This window comes from Nuphar pumila, chromosome 10, assembly GCF_984573655.1.
Source record: "Nuphar pumila chromosome 10, dmNupPumi1.hap1.1, whole genome shotgun sequence".
Classification (NCBI taxonomy): Eukaryota; Viridiplantae; Streptophyta; class Magnoliopsida; order Nymphaeales; family Nymphaeaceae; genus Nuphar; species Nuphar pumila.
The window spans coordinates 107579223-107595744 of record NC_143258.1 but is presented as its reverse complement, the minus strand read 5'-3'; the positions used below and the strand labels follow the sequence as shown (position 1 = coordinate 107595744).

The 16522-nt window shown below is 35.2% G+C and overlaps 1 protein-coding gene across 2 annotated transcripts in view; it reads right to left on the bottom strand.

The window, feature by feature from the left end:
* Window positions 1-4792, bottom strand: part of LOC149827828 (GTP-binding protein, HflX) — a 52857-nt gene extending 48065 nt beyond the window's left edge. For both annotated transcript variants that reach the window (XR_016434965.1, XM_090019675.1), the window contains exons 1-2: window positions 4314-4792; window positions 302-444 (exon numbers count right to left, since the gene is read on the bottom strand). Coding sequence is in view for 1 of the 2 variants with exons in the window: in XM_090019675.1 (XP_089875801.1) it covers window positions 302-444; window positions 4314-4700 (530 nt within the window). In the remaining variant the exon portion in view is untranslated. The remainder of the gene's footprint in view (window positions 1-301; window positions 445-4313) is intronic.
* Window positions 4793-16522: the final 11730 nt, after the last annotated feature.

Sequence of the window (16522 nt, the reverse complement as noted above, 5' to 3'; positions counted from 1 at the left end):
TGGTCTAGGATCTAAATTGTACACAATAATATTCACAGATCGGATTCACAGGGGAAACTTTAAAAACGATAGCAATAATAAGTAGATGATCCCATTAGTGAATGAATATGTAGAAAAAAATAGCCTGTTAGCGTCACATGAGAGTAGCACAGTCACAAATGGCCTTGTGTACACTCTAGCAAACATCAAACAATAGAATCAATAGGAGCAATTGACCAAATATTTCTCTACGATCCACAAGAAAATATATCTTCAACCAATCAGAATTAGGGCAAAACATAAAATAGACTACTCAGCATACTTTTGATATGTACATCCAACAACCCTTAATCCAGCAGTATCTGCCAGCTGAGCAAGTTCCTTCAGCGATTCTTCAATACCAAATAAATCGTCTTGTCCTCTTTTATGTTCAACACCAACCAGGTAAGTCTTTTCCACGAAGACCTGAAAGGAGTTGCAAAATTAACAAAGATAACCAAGCATCAATCATGCTAAGCAGATAAACAGAATATAGTACTAAAAACAAAGTTGAGGACATATCTTACCTACTAAGAGACAAACCAGAAGGAAATACTACAAGTAATTCTGAGCATAACATGTCAAAAGAACATATTCTTAAAGCAAAAGGAGACCTTTTTTTTACATTAACCACTTGCTTGAGTAGTTTCACTCTGGTGTATCATTAGTTTAGCAATATTCTAAATACCGCTATTTGTGGCACCCCCTACTGATGTATGAAAACACTCCAGAACATCCAAAAATGTATTCATGATATGTCCTGGAGCACTTTTTATTATTGTATTGGTATAGTGATACTAGGAATTTAACCCAAGAACCTTCACATAAATTCTCTGGCTCACCATCCAGCATTCAGTTTACTCTTCTGGCATAAAAGACTAACTGTCAGATTTTTTTTTCACATTATTAATGGAGTTCCTTTCCATTTTTGTTCTTGTTGTTTGAAAAGACTTTCCAAATATATTGTGAATTGTATCATAAAGAGGAACTATAGATGTGTCAAATTTAAGAGTTTTAACTAAATTTCAGTCAAAGACAAATGCATTGCTAACAGCCAAAATTCCAATTCCATAGTGTTGATTAAGTTCTGGAATGGATGTTGATTGTTGAATCATTTTAAACTTTACCTCGACTACAGCTCACTAGCTTGAACTATTTCATGAGAGCACAATTAGCATGAAAATCTGGGTTCAAATTATTGAACCCATTGGCCATTTGTTAGATATACTGTGGCGTACCAACTATCAGCTATGCATTAACTGATTCTCATCTTGATTTAAAAAGATTAAGTTTGCTGAATAAGGATGCTATCAAATCGAAAGAAAAATTGCCTTTGACAGTGTATAAGGTGCCAACATCCACAAAGCAGTTAATATTTCATTGCAAATAGCATATGCCAATGTCAGTTAATGTTCTATTTGATTAAGAGTAATGCTACTGTGCTCCGGGAGCACCTATTCCCACCTACAAGAAATCATAGTTCTATGTTGCATTTTCTCAATCAGACCTTATAGATGTATTCAACATAGATTATTTGATAGGAATCAAGATTTACTTTTTAAGTCATAAAATTTTGGTACATTGTGAGCCATTGATTTTGAAGCACTCAAAAAACCTACATGGATGCCATAATGACATGATCCAAAACTTGTTTTCTACTAAATAATATTTGTAGATCATATCTATAAGGTCTTATCAACAAAAAAGCTAAAAAAAATTTAAAAAAAATGAAGCTTCTATTAGGTGGGAGTAGGTACTCCGGGAGCACCCTATCATTACTATTTAATTAAAGTCACTTGATTTGGTTATCCAACAGCATAGAAAGTCTATTGTGTAGCAATCAACCTCAAAATTTGGGACCAAAAATTTTAAGTCACAGATGAAAGCAGATACAAACAGGAAGCTATCAGTAATAAGAGACCAGGCAGAAAAAGGGTAACTTGTTTGGTATTATTATCTATAAGAAGAACGATGACCATATATTCCCTCTGACAGTTCTAAGAACGCATGACTGGCTGGTGTGATGCAATCATGGATTTGATAAAAGTCAGCCTCAGTCAACCAAGTTGGCACCATATAGCAGTTTGGCACCTATGTAGTCAAAAGCCCCGACTAGGCACCGACTAGTCCGCCTAGTCGGTCTCAGCATAAGTAAAACGCCTAGGGGCTTTGCAAATCCTTAAAAGGTACCAATTTTTTCGACTGGGCACCGACTAAGGTGCCTAATCGACAACTAAGCTGCCTCCGCCTAGGCATGAGGGCAGTTTAGTCATTTATTATTCCTATATATATTTTGTTATTTTTTTGTATATATATATATGTGTGTGTGTGTGTGTGATTTGTTCTGTGAAATCATGAAAACATGCTTCGTTATTATATTTATATGTGTGTGTGTGTGTGCTATTTTGCTTTTGGGATTTTTTTTGTGAAACATTGAAAGCATGTACAGTTAATTTTAATTGATTATGTTTTTTATATATGTTTGTGTTACTTTGTTTCTGATGAATTTTTCTATAAAAGCCTGAATGTAATATGTTATTTATATATGTATGTGTTATTGTGCTTCTGTGAAAGGTTGAAAGCATATTTTATTGATTATATTGAATATCTTATGAATAATTGAAAATATCTATATTTGTGTGTGTACAAGTATATATATGTATATTCTGGTTATGTATATTAATATATTTTGTGAAAACATGTGTAATTTTGTATTTGTGTAATAAAAACATCTTATTAGTAAAAGAATTAAACATATTTATATTTATATGTTGCATACTTTTTTATATTTTAATTGGTGTACCGACTAGTCCGCCTAGTCCTCGACTAGTCTTTTTAGGGATCTACCGACTAGGCTCCACCTAGCGCTTTTGAGTTTTGACTACATAGTTTGGCACCAACCAGGATAAAACCCAATACAAAGTCTGGTAGCCTAGCTACAAAAAACATCTAAAATCTAGACGCAGATGGCTGGAAGAAATGGTGAAAAGAATGAGACCAGGAGCTCTCTTGGCTTGGCTTCTCTCTCAGTTTCCAAATTCTCTACTTTAAGTCACAAACGTGAGATTGTGAGCCCTCCGCCAACATACCTTGTCATACCAGAGTCTGCTCATGGTTGAAAGAATCATCTAGAAACTGGTGATTTGATTCATTTGATGCTCAAAAGTCAAAACCTTGCTAATCATGGTTTCTTCAGAAATGGATGAATAGAAAATGGCAAGAAGGGTGTCAAAAAACTTTGGAATCATCTTCCATCAATATCGTTGCTGGAAAAACTACTCATCATGAGTGTATAACAACTTTGGGCCAATCTATAGCCAGATGGGAATCAATACATAGTATAACAAACAGGGGCTTCATCACAAGGATGAAGCAGAAAATTGAAAATGGAGATTCTATGTTGTTATCGTTTCTGTAACAGTGATGAAGTAGATGAAGATTATGTAACATGGAGATGATGATGATGACAATGGTGAATGAGAAGAAGATGATAATGGTGGTGACGATGACAGCCATATTATGTGATTAAAAAGACCGATGATGATGATGTGACACAGTGGTGAAGTAGGAAAAAAAGAGGATAAGGAGGATGGTGAAGTAGATGAAATTGTTCTTGTTAATAAAAATGAAGTAGATTGATGATGTGGCCAATGATGATGAAGAAGACAATGATAAAACATGGCAATGATTGCATCAATGGTGAAGATTATGATGGTGATGACATAATTAGGATAAGAGAGTAAAAAACTGTAACATCAATAAAAAACAGGTTTCCTTAACGATCAACTGCTATAATACGCCTTCCTGGCTCTCTAATCAACTAGCAATGTTTCTTGGCATATTTTATACCAAACCTAGAACTCTCAGTAAGCTATGAAGTGATCACAACGCACCATACTTCTCATGAAATATCAAACCAAAACAAAATCAAGTTTTATCATCATATACTGAAATTTAGGATTAAAAAGAAAATCAAATGTTCCAAATCTTCAAACGGTACTCCAATAATCAAGTTGGCACTCTTGATCTTATGTTACCAGATGAAGTTACTCTTCCAAGCTGCTCTCAGTGATATCATTAACTACCGTATTTCCCACCAAACATGAAAACCCCAACGGCAAAACAGAAAAGACAATAGTACCAATAAGCACAATACGACAGGTTGCCACAGTAGAGACATGGATTGATATGAAGAACGAAGATGTGTCAGTGTGACTGAAGGTCAAAATTGCAATAACAAGAAGAAGAAAAAGAACAAGATGGTGATGGTGATGGTGGTGATAATGAAATCCCACCTCCCTTCCGTTGCGAAGCGTGAACCGCTCGGAATCGTCCACATCCACCACCACCTTCTTCCTTGCTCTCTCCACGGTCCCAGAGTCTCCCCCACCTAAATCCGTCCCCTCCCCACCAACAGCACCATCCCCACGAATTGCCCCGTTGGTTTCCTGAATGCCCACGTCCAGTTCTTCATTTAGGCTGTCACCAACGTCTTGCCCACCTTCGCTCTCGACAGTCTGAGGGAAATCCAAGCCCCTGGACCCTCTGAATCGAAGGGTGGTCCTTCTAGAAGGGAAGGGGACGAGATTTGAACGGTGGGTGTCGGGTTTCCTCTGATGGGTACCCCCTGAGAGTGGAACTAAGGCAATTGGGGATGCATAACACAGGCGTAACAGGCTCATGGATGCAAAAAATTTCCTTCTTTACGTCTCCCTCTCTCTATCTCTTGCTCCACTGTGCCTTTGCATATAAGATGAGTATGTTTGCTCAAACCAAGTATGTTCTTATCCAAACACATGGAACCTTTTATCCCACCCAAACACATTTTTTCTGTCATTGTCACCGGTAACAAGACAGCCGCTCGTGGTTTGACTCAGGTTCAGCTTGTAAAGAGCTCGTTCAAACTCGTGAAGTAGACTTGGCAAGGTAAACATGAATTATATAGACTCGGTTCGGCTGGACTCGTATGAACTCATTAAGCAGTGAAAGATATATTGTAAATATATGTCATATATAATATATGTAGAGTAGAACATATGACTGAACTACTTGGTTTGCAAAAAGAACATTGTATTTTTATAATTCTATTTCTTCCAGCTGTAAAACAATATACTTTTTTTTTAGTAAACAAGTCAGCTCAGTCTCGGCTCGTTTAACTCAGGGTCATTATGAGTTCGAACACAGCTTGGCACGCCACAAGAATGAACCAAGCTTGAAACTTTAAGTTCGGCTCATTTGGCTCGTTTATGGGCCCTAGACACCTGTATCATTCTCATAAAACTTTTTTGCCCACCAAAACAATCCATTGGGCCCATATTTGAATTTTGGATATGATCACGAAACGATAAGAGTGTATCACCATATGGTATCATGCTACAGAACTATATATACATAGGGAGAGAGAGAGAGAGAGTGATAGCTTCCTGACCATTGTTGTGTCTGACCAAAATATATATATATATATATATCCAGGTTAAATCTCTTACTAAGAAATGATCGGTGGAGTCACTCGTATGGACATGCATATCCAGATAGAGGTCTAGATCAATTTGTAGATAGCTTTCTCTCCATATGAGTATGAGATAAAGATAGGAATCCCATATGTCCAATATCATTTTTGCAGTTTTATTAAGGCTTGCACATCAAAGTACTTGACATACTTCCTATTTTTCTTGGTTATTGGTTATGCAGATGGAGCTGTGCATTATGCTTCGAGTGTTGCGGCCAAGAAAGAACGTATCTGCGATATTATGGTCTCCTGGGCCAAAGGTTCTGCATGATCAACAATGTGTACCCGGAGAATTTTGAGCAAGACTTTGTGCACCAGTATTATGTGATCAACCGCCTTGAGACAAATAAGTTGCGTAATGTGGCCAAGTTCTTCTCCCATCTCCTGCCTTGACACGTTTTAGCTTACATCCGTCTGACAAAGGAGAATACAACCTCAGCATCTCGGATATTCATAAAAATTCTGTTCCAGGTATATGATTTTGTTCACTGACCCCACATTGGCCTTCAGTTGGTAAAACTAGGGGGTCAACCAGTCATGTTTGATTCTGACTCAGGTGGAACCAGACCTCATCCCGATTTTCCGAGTATAGTATTGGTCCGGACCTGGGTCTAATCAGATCCACCATAAGCGAAACCATACTCAGACCCGATAAGAACTACATGAACCAGACCAGGGTCATACCCGATAAAATAATAATTTTTAGCATTTTTACATTGGAAATTTGTGAGTCTTAATCAGAACTCAGGTCGAGCCTGGGTCTGGTATAAAATTTCACAAACTATACCCAGCACCCTGTATTAATCTGTCCTTTGGATTCAGACCGGGTCTTAATTGGGTCTTCTTATTTATCACCATACCCGGACCCTATAGGGTTTGGTACGGGTCAGGTCTTGGTAAACCCGACCCATTCGCCTTAGGTAAAACCCTTGAGGTCCTCCCTGCCCACTAGGGTGTACACTCAGCCTAGACCTTGTCTGGAAGGAGCAATCAGTGCACGTCACCTTGTGTTGGGATGTTGCAAGTTCGAAACCCTCATGGTGTAGTTGTATAACTGGCAGGGGTCTGCTTAACCCCAGCTTTCTCTGTGGAAAAAACTGTTGTAATAAGATGGGGCCTTAATCCCTTCAGCTCTATTATATACAAGCTCAGCCTGTTCAAGCTTGGCTCGTTGATCTGTTTGCAATTAATTAGAGGGACGAATTTGAGGAGAAGAAAGAACATGATGAAATGGTGTTTCTCTGATGGAGGCCAACACCAATTAAGCATCAATTCAGAGCACCAGCAATAGAGAAGCTACGTTAGATGCTCCAGAAATGCCATTAAATACTGGGAATCATTCGGATGAATTTGAAATTATCTCCGTTGAACCAATAGCTCTTGGTGGGAATCATTCTGATGAATTTGAAATGCTCTCCGTTGAGGAATAAGAGAGGGATGGCTGATATATCAAAAATAAATCAGAAGGCGCAGTTCACATTAGCAAAGCATCTGATGGAAGCTATGTTGGTTATTGTTGATAGAAAATAAAAAATGGTATTGACGGGCTCCGCGTGGTTGGTAGGAGATGTCAGTGCACGTCTGCTTTGCGGTGGGACGCGGTGTTAGATCTTGGTACCAGATCTGAATATGGCCATATGGTAACCCCAAAAGTCATTGTATGGTGGGCTCATTAAAAATTATAATGAAGCCTATTAAGTAGGATTAATGTGAATATTATTCTTGGTTTAATGGCTGAATGCATAACATATATGATAATTATGGAGGGAGTGATTAGGTTTTATGGAGCACTCCATCTAAGTTAGTGGTAAAATTAATTCAATCCTCTATGATTGCCTATTAGAAAGGTCACGACCATGGTATATTAAATAACAAACTCATCTTTTGGCTCTTTTGGAGGATTGTGAAGAAACCACGCTTAGAGTTTCACGAGGTTAGAAGTTTAACCAATCCTTCTAGCCGGCACATGCCCTGTTATCCGGTAACCATCTATCATATTCAGGTTTGGAACCTACTAAGTTCCTATATTGGTATAGAGTGTCGAATCATTGATCCATTTGAGCTTAAACGAGTTGCCCTACCTTCTCCTTGTCAGCGAAGGTGGACAGACAATCGTGATGATGTTGATGGCGACTTGATGTTGATGGCGACTTGGTGTGATTGGGGATGATGGCACAGGGCATTCCCTTTTTCAAGATTCTTGATGGAGTAATCAGTTATGTTGGGTTCAATTCTGCCAGTGTGCTCTACCTTGAAGGGGGCATCCTCATAGATCTAACGGGTCTGCTATGAAAATCCCTTCTTCAAAGAGAAGAGGGCCAGTAGAGGCTTGGATTTGCCGGTCTAAGGAAAAATCAGACCGGCATAGACCCCGATCTGCTGATCAAGGAACAGATCTCGAGGTTATGACTCAAATATGTTGATCAGGGACAGTGGCGCAGCTAGGATTCATGTGCGGGGGGGTCAAACAGGAGTGTAGCAAAAAAGAAATGTGTGATAGTTGGGGTTTCGGGGGCAGCGTCCCTGAAAAAAAAATTGAGATAAAATAAAAAATGGCTAGAATTGTTAATAAAAATCTATTTCATATGGACCAATCAAACTATTTGCTGCAGTCAGGGTTGGGTTGGGCTGGGCTACAAAAATGGATAAAAATCTATTTCATATGGAATCGGGTCTGGGCTAGGACTGGGCTTTTAAAAAAAAAACTTTTTAATTGTTTCGGGAGGCTGGACTGGGCTACAGCCCAATCCTGCCCCCCCCCCCCCCCACAGCTACGCCTTTGATCAGGGAACAGATTAGGGAGCCTATAGCTCGAATCTACCAATCAAAGAATAGATCCAGACGATATAGGCTCAAATCTGTCAATTTGGGGATAGAAGTAGTGCAAAATGATCATTGTTGGTAGTATTATGGTATGAATTTTCATCATATTAGATTATGTTTTTCTATAATTTTTTGGGCAGCACTTATCCTAAAAACAAATTATTTTAAGAACCTCGATTGTATTTATACAAAAAATCTAAAGGCTATTTTAAAATGACCTTATTTGTTATAAAAAAATTTACAGAGTTTTCTCTACAATGACTCGAATATTCAAAAAAAAATCCTGAACTCAAATTCGAGTTGTAAAAATTTTGACATGGCTTTTCGTCAAAAAAAAATTAATAAAGGTTTTTCTGGAAAATGATTCGAATGTCTATAAAGGGTTCTAAAAAAAAATTGACGAAATTCCCATTATAGAAAATCATTTTTTTTAAATATTTACAAAAATTTTGTCATAGCTAATACTAAAATAATTCAAATTTTTTGAAATGTTTATAAAAATTCTGTCAAAGCTCTGGTTATAATAATTCAAAATTTGAAAAATATTTATAAATTTTTTGTCAAAACTACTACTATAATATTCTGAATGTTTAAAAACTTTTATAAAAATTTTAACAGAACCTCTCCTGTGTAGAGGCAGAATTGGATTAAATTTTGGCAAAATTGCCTCAATTTAAATCCAAAAAGAAATCCTAAGGGTTCAAGAAAGGAATAAAAGGTCATGTGAGTACATGCTAGGGTGTAGATGACGAATACGAGTACTTACCTTATTTATAAAAATTTGGGCAGTGCTTTCGCAGTGGAATTTTAGAATTTCTATCGAATTAATTAGAACTTCTGCTATCTGGTCTCAAGAAACTGATTCTGACCCATCAACACTCCTTCAAGGAAACAAAGACTATACTTGGATAGAGGCAAAGGTCTTGGAGGGTTTTGACAGAAGAAATAAAAAATTTAATGAAGTTTTGGGTTTGAATTTTTAGAGAGAAAATGTTGGGGTTAGAGAGAATAGGAGAGAGAGAGAGCTAGAGAGAAAATGGGGGAGGAAAATTGTGTAGAGAGAGAAGGGGGTGGGGGCTATTTATAGCCCTCAGAGGCGGTGGCACCCACAACTCCCCTAGGTGTCATTTTTCTGAGAAGGGAGGGGGTGACACACCCTCTCCCTTGCTAAGTGTCAAGAAGAGAGAGAGGGAGAGTGTCACCCTCTCTCTAAAATTTTGATACCTAGAGAACATGGTTTTGAAAAACCATGTTCTTCAATGGTTTTTAAGAACATGGTTTTCAGAAAACCATGTTATATCCTTTAAAACATAATAAAAAAATAAAAAAAAATATTAAATTATATTTTAATATCCAAATTCTATACTTGAAGTGCCCTTATTCAGATCTTATATAACCAAATTACTAACTGAGTATGGAAAATTACTATTTTACCCTTCAATGGTTTAGAAATTTACATGAACTTGCTATTGAGATGGCAAATTACTATTTTATCACTGACAATTTTATTAATTCTTAAAAAATACCCTTGACATGAAAATTACCTTTTTACTCCTTTATAATCGGAGAATTTATTTGAATATGCCACTAGGGTGGCAAATTACCATTTTATCCTTGATAATTTAATTATTTATGAATATATCCCTAAATTATGGACTTTGAAAAACTCTGTTTGGATCTGTCAAAAGTTCAGATATGAGTTCGGATCACTGTTTGAATCCAATAATTATTCAAATCGGGATTTTTAGACTTCAAATCATATCCAGACTGGTTCAGTATTCATAAAGACTTGATTTTCAGAATTTATTAAACATTCAAATTTTTTGGATATTACATTAGCATTCCAGCTCCAGTTCTCAAACATCCATGATGTATTTCCTGTATCGATGTTGAGGAAATAAGTGTCAGACATGACATATATTATCCAGTACGATAAGGTAGAAGTACAAAAGGATCTCATGATCGAGGACCATCAGATGGAGATTTTGGACCGACGAGAGTAAGTGTTGTGAAACAAGACTATTTTTTTAGTGAGGGTATGATGACAACACCATTGACTCAAAGAATGTACATGGGGGCCAAAAGCGGAGATGAAAACAAAATATCTAAGCCTATTTAGTATGTAACCTTAGTCAGATTTTAAGGACAAATTTTTTTAAAGAGGGTTGGATATTACTTGTGATTTTTCCTAAATTTTTTGTGAATATTCTTATAAATAATAAATGTATAATGATAATAATAACTATGAAATAAATAAAATAGATTTTAGAAAAAAAATTAAATGATTGTCCTGCCGACCCTAGTGAAAATCGCTCTCAAAATTAATTTTAGTAAAAGTGATATTTTTGAGAAAGAAATTTAGATCATTATGATAAATTAGTATTTAAAAGAATTTTATATGCATTTAACATAATTTAGATTACATGAAGAGTCATTTCATTTAAAATTTAAAAGTAGTTTTGGAAATTTTGAAATCCAAAATAGCAAATAAAATTAATTAATAAAAAAAAATTTATGGAATAGAAAAATTGATTTTACCAAATCCTATAAAAGAGTAGAGGTCCGTAGGTGAGTCATCCCCTATGGGGCACATCTTATATGGCACCTTAAGATTAAGTTGAGAAAAAAAAATTACAATTTTAAAAACAAAGCCTTTGAAAGTTACCAAAAATCAAAATTTTAGGCTAAGTCAAAACTTGCCAAAAGCATAAGGAAGGCCCTCCCAAGAGAGGTTGTCCCATTCTAGAAGGTTCTAAGATGGGCTGGATAGCTAAGAAGAATAAAAAAAATGAAATACGAAAAGAAAGGAAGAAGGAAAGAAAAAACAAGAGACCAAAGTGCAAGCAAGTTTTACTAGTTTTGAAAATAGGAAAGAAAGCCACACAAAGGGGTGACGTCCAGCCTTGTGGACCCCCATGTATGACCTAATATCATATGATGTACATAATAGTACATCATATGGACCCCTAACTTAGGCTAACTAATTAGAAATATATATATAAGATAAAGTATACAGAAAAAATATTATGTTTAAAGAAATTAGAAAGAGGGAAAAAGAAATAATTGGGAGATCTAGATCAAGGGCTGATATTAATCCCAACACCTTGATCTAGCTTAGGGTATATAAAAGAGGAGGGGCTCACGCCCTCCTATTTTGCCAATTTATGAACTCTTCGCTTTTTTCCATATTTTCCCTCTTCTCCTTTCTTCCTCTTCTTTCTTCTTCATCTTCTTTCTTTTTTTTTGGTATTTTTCTCTTTCATACCACAAAGAGGCATGTATCACACATTGAAGGGGGACTGGTCATCGGGTTGCAACCACCACATGAAGCAGAGGAGGCGGTTCGAGTAGAGGAATCGATTTTTTGAAAAGCAAAATTGTTTTTCTCGAAAAGGTTAAGGGGTTCTATTCTCTACACATAGATTGAAAGTCGTATACACGAGTATATTCCGATTCTAAATAGATATATCCTATACTGAACCTTCCATGTGAGGATTTCGGTGTCGAATTTGTCGTATTTAAAGTAGAGATGGTTTTCGAATTGAAAACCCTCTTAAAAATCAGTTTAGTCAAAATCGGTTTTATAAAATTTTAACTTAAATTGGAGTTGGTTGTAAACACTCCAAATTTGTTAGGTCCATTCCGGACACCCTCTTTCACATATGCCAACCCCCTGTAGGGCAATGTAAGGGTCTCACCCATTGAGTTATCTGAGTTTAGAGGTCATTTTACTCCACTTCGATAGCCAAAATATCATTTTACCCCTAAATCATTCTTAGCCTTTCGTCAGTTAGACTTAGCCAAACTCATCTTAAGTTCATAAGAGTTAGAATGCCAGTCATTTCTAGCTTTTTTGAGTTCACGATAAGCAGTGTCAGTTCCTTCAAGCTAAATTTGTTTCATTTCAGGCGAAATGAGCTCATTTCTAGCTCAAATTTTAGCCAAATTATATATGAGTCAGTCAAATCCACTAGATCTTATCTTCATGAGTCTAATTTGAGCTCATTAGGAGTTTGAATGGTCCAGTTCTAGTTCTAAGTCACTTTCCACACTCTTGGACTTTCATTTCAGCTCATTTTTAGCTCATTCCAGCTCATCTCAGCCAAAATTGAGCTAACCCCAGCCAACCCAGCTAGTGTTTTAGCTCCAGATTTAGTTCACCTTAGTATAAATGACTTTCAATTCAGTTCATTTCAGTTCTATCCAGTTCTAATAAATTCAAACAAGTCCAGTATCGTGTTACACTACCCCTGCAGGGCAAAAAATAATAATAATTTGCTCAGAGCATTATTTCTATCAATTTTCAAGCTAGGACAATTCTCAATTTAGACTCGGATCAATTATTTTATATGATATTTTATCTAAATCCGAGATCCAATCCATATTTCAATTCGGATATTAGATCCAGTGTTGGATCTGATGTCCATTTTCTATCTTGGGCCTCGATCTTTCATCCAATTCATTCTATTATCCATGCCCAGAGTCCAGTTTATTTTTGAAACCTGAGATATCTCATTAGATATCCAGGATCCAATCAATCATTTTCATATCCATTCCTTAATCGAGGATCCAGTTTGATCTGGATCTACCCTCTGATCCATTCAAAAGGATAATTGGATCAATTTCTGAACCTGAACTCAGATCCATCTCCTTGTATGATATCTGAGACCCAAATTCATCTCTTGAATCTAATATCAAAATCCAAGATCCAATTCCATTTATGGGCTCGACCCTTATCCAAATCTAAGATCCAAATCCAATTTTTATCATGAGCTTGGATTTTTCATTTCAATTCATTTTATAAATCCATATTCAGGGTTCAATTGCCATTTCAGACCAATTTTCTTCATTTTTACCTCCAATCGAGATCCAGATCCAATTTTTGTATAAAATATTGAATTTCAAAGTTATATTAACTTTAAATTCAAATTTTAAAAGTAAATATTGATATTTTCAAACTTAATTTCAAATTTTAAACTCCAAAATATCTTTTCAAATGCTTTGCAAAGTCATGCATCATTTGCCTTTATTTTACATAGATTTTTTTACTTTTATTGGAGCATAAAAGGCTAATTTTGGAGAATATCCTCTAATTTTCAAATATTAAAGGAAAATCCATAAAAGCCTATATTTTTTTCTAACAAGTTTGCTAATTTTGTAGGGATTTTGATTTTTATTTTATCAATTATTGTATCAATGTAAATATTATAATTGGACAATTAATAAAAAATTTACTTTATGCATAGTTTAGGAATGGATGAACATATAGTTTAAATTTCGAAGTTCATTCTTGAATGTTTCATTTTCTTTTTGTTTTTCTTAAATTCACTATGGTGAAACACGAATGGCACGTGCACCACCTTAATAAGGTTAAGGCAAAAATTGACTTACACTCTTAGGTTATCTTCAAAAAATCATCATATTTCAAAATTTATTTATTTTCTTTCTTTATTAGAATTAAAATAAAAATTAATTCAAAGTATATATGTGGTCATAGTCATGTATATATGAAAATTTAATGTTGTTTAAATCATATAAAGGCGTAAAATTCTCGTTTAAACATAAAATTTTAAATAGTTCTTAATAAAATCTCTTCAATTTTTTTTATAAAATAATGCATCCATCATTTAGGATAGAATTGCATCATTTCTTTTCTTTAATTTTCAAAACATTTTCCAAGTGATTTTTGAAAAAAAAATCAAGTTTATTTTCAATTATTTTCAAAATATTTTCCAAGTAATTTTCAATTCATTTTTAAAATATTTCTAAAGCAATTTCAAAGTGATTTTCGAAGATAATTTCAAACCATTTTCAAGATATTCCCAAAATAATTTTGAATTACTTTTAAAATTATTTCCATTCAATTTCCAAATAATTTTCAAAGTAATCTTGAATCAATTTCAAAATCATTTCAAATCAATTTAAATGATTTCCCGGATAATTTTTCAAGTAATTCCAAAAATAAATTTTTGAAATCATTTCAAGTCAATTTCAAGATATTTTCAACAAATTTCCAAAGTATATTTTCAAATCAATTTCGAAATCACTTGGAAATTTAATTTTTGAAATATTTTTAAAGCATTTTTAATTAAAGCAATTCTCTAAAGCATGCACCATATTTTCAAAATTAACCTTTTTTAAATATCATAGCACAAGCATGATTCTTCATGCATTTTAGGACTTTGAATAATTTCTTAGGAAAATTTGAGCAAAGTAAAGGCATAAATTTGATCCTTGGTTTAATTACCCATAGTAAAGGCGCCAGGAACGGTTGAATCTCATACCGACGAGCGAGCCCCGTCTCCCAATTTTCCTGCATATTTCAAAAATGGAGGTAAGTTTTGTTTTTAAAACCATTTTCAAAAAGATCAAAAATGTTGAAATGCAAAAGATTAAAAATTTTGCATGGATACAGAAGTTTGGAGACCGTGATGGGACTTGTCCTCGTTTGATTGAACAAATGCCTTGTCTTACATGAATTGTCTAAGTTATTATCCCAAAATGTGAGCATTTGTTTTTGCAAACTTAGGAGCCTAGACTCTGACCCAGCTAACATTTTATGCATATAGGCTTAGGCGTGGTTTGGTTGGACCGATTGAAGAGATTTATTCATGCTCACTTAGACTTAGGTCAACTACAACCCTCCTCAATATAGGCTTAAATGCAAACCTTGAATGCAAGTGTATGATTCTCAATGATTTTCAAAATTCTAGCTTTTTAGGCCTTTGCATTGGAGCCTTCTGATTTTCTTGCATGTTTGAATCATATTTTTGAAACATCCCCTACCTATATTGTTTCGATCATCACGTTGTTGGGCTTTCTCCCTAAACCATAGTTTGGGATAAAGCCTCACAATTGGGCCATTTATTTGGGCTAATAACCCCCCTGCCACAAACCGAGGGCCATAGTCTAAAGTATATCAACAGGCGCTCAAGGATGTTGGAAACAAAAACCTAGAACTAGAGAAAATATCTTTATGTCACGTACGTCGAGCTGTTGCTTGAGTATATAGGCATATCTGGATTGGACTCAGATGATTTGAACCTTAGAGTTATGATTAGGGTCCTACAAGCCTTTTCAAAATTTTCATGATAGAGTGAGCCTTTAGGGAGTAATGTATGTGCATTCTTGTTTGTGCAACTCTGTTGTGATGTAAATGTGTTTTTATTTTTTTTTTGTATTTTCTTACATCTTTAGAATATTTTTTCTCAAACCCTAGAGGTCTTTTTCAAAAAATTTTTGTTCTTCCAAACCTCCATGAATATGTTTTTTCCTTCCTTATTATTCTGGATCTCGATTCTTCAATCAATCTGGTCATGTCTGCTATTTTTATTCAATAAATCTTGTGTTTTTGTCATCATTCTGATTCTCCTTTTCCTCTTCCTCAGTGTATCCCAATGGCATTCAGACACTTGACACCATCTTTCCTAAAGACCATATCTCACATGAGATAAGCCAAGGGTTTCCAAATCATCGGGTCCTTCATACCAGCCATTTCTTTTCCCGTTGGTACTATTTTTGGTTCGCCAACTTCTCACGTTGTGTGCAATCAACTCAGTGTTCTAGAGCACACCATGCAGCCAAATACAGTTGGGACTCTTGTATTACTCTTTCCATCTCTCCTGGGCCCAATATGTCTTTTGACTATCTAGAATGGTGGAAAATTGTTCACTCGCCTTCTTTTTGTCTACAATTATGCATTTTTTAATCATTCTAAAATCCTTTGTCTCTTCATATGGAGCTTTTGGTCAAAAGATATCATTTTTCAAAACTTTGGCATTTTCATCATGGTTGACGACCTCGCCTAGGTAACAAAGCATATTTTAGTTGTTTATCTACTCTCACAAAATAACAATGCAATTGTCACAATTCCTGTGATGACCCAATTCTTGGTAACAGAACACTCTTGCTTAATTGTCAGCATGAATCTTTTATTCTCTTACTCATTCCTCATTTTTCGTCATGGTTGGTGACCTCGCCTGGGTAACAAGGCACATAGTTCTTTACTTCCTTTATAGGAGTAATGATGCAATTGTCTCAATTTCTGTGATGATCCAAACCCTGGTAATGTGATACCCTTTTTCCATTGTCGACCTGACTCCAAATTCTCATCCATTATTTTCCTCCTTTTCTCTCAAAATTTTCTACAATTCTAAACCACCCCTTTTACTC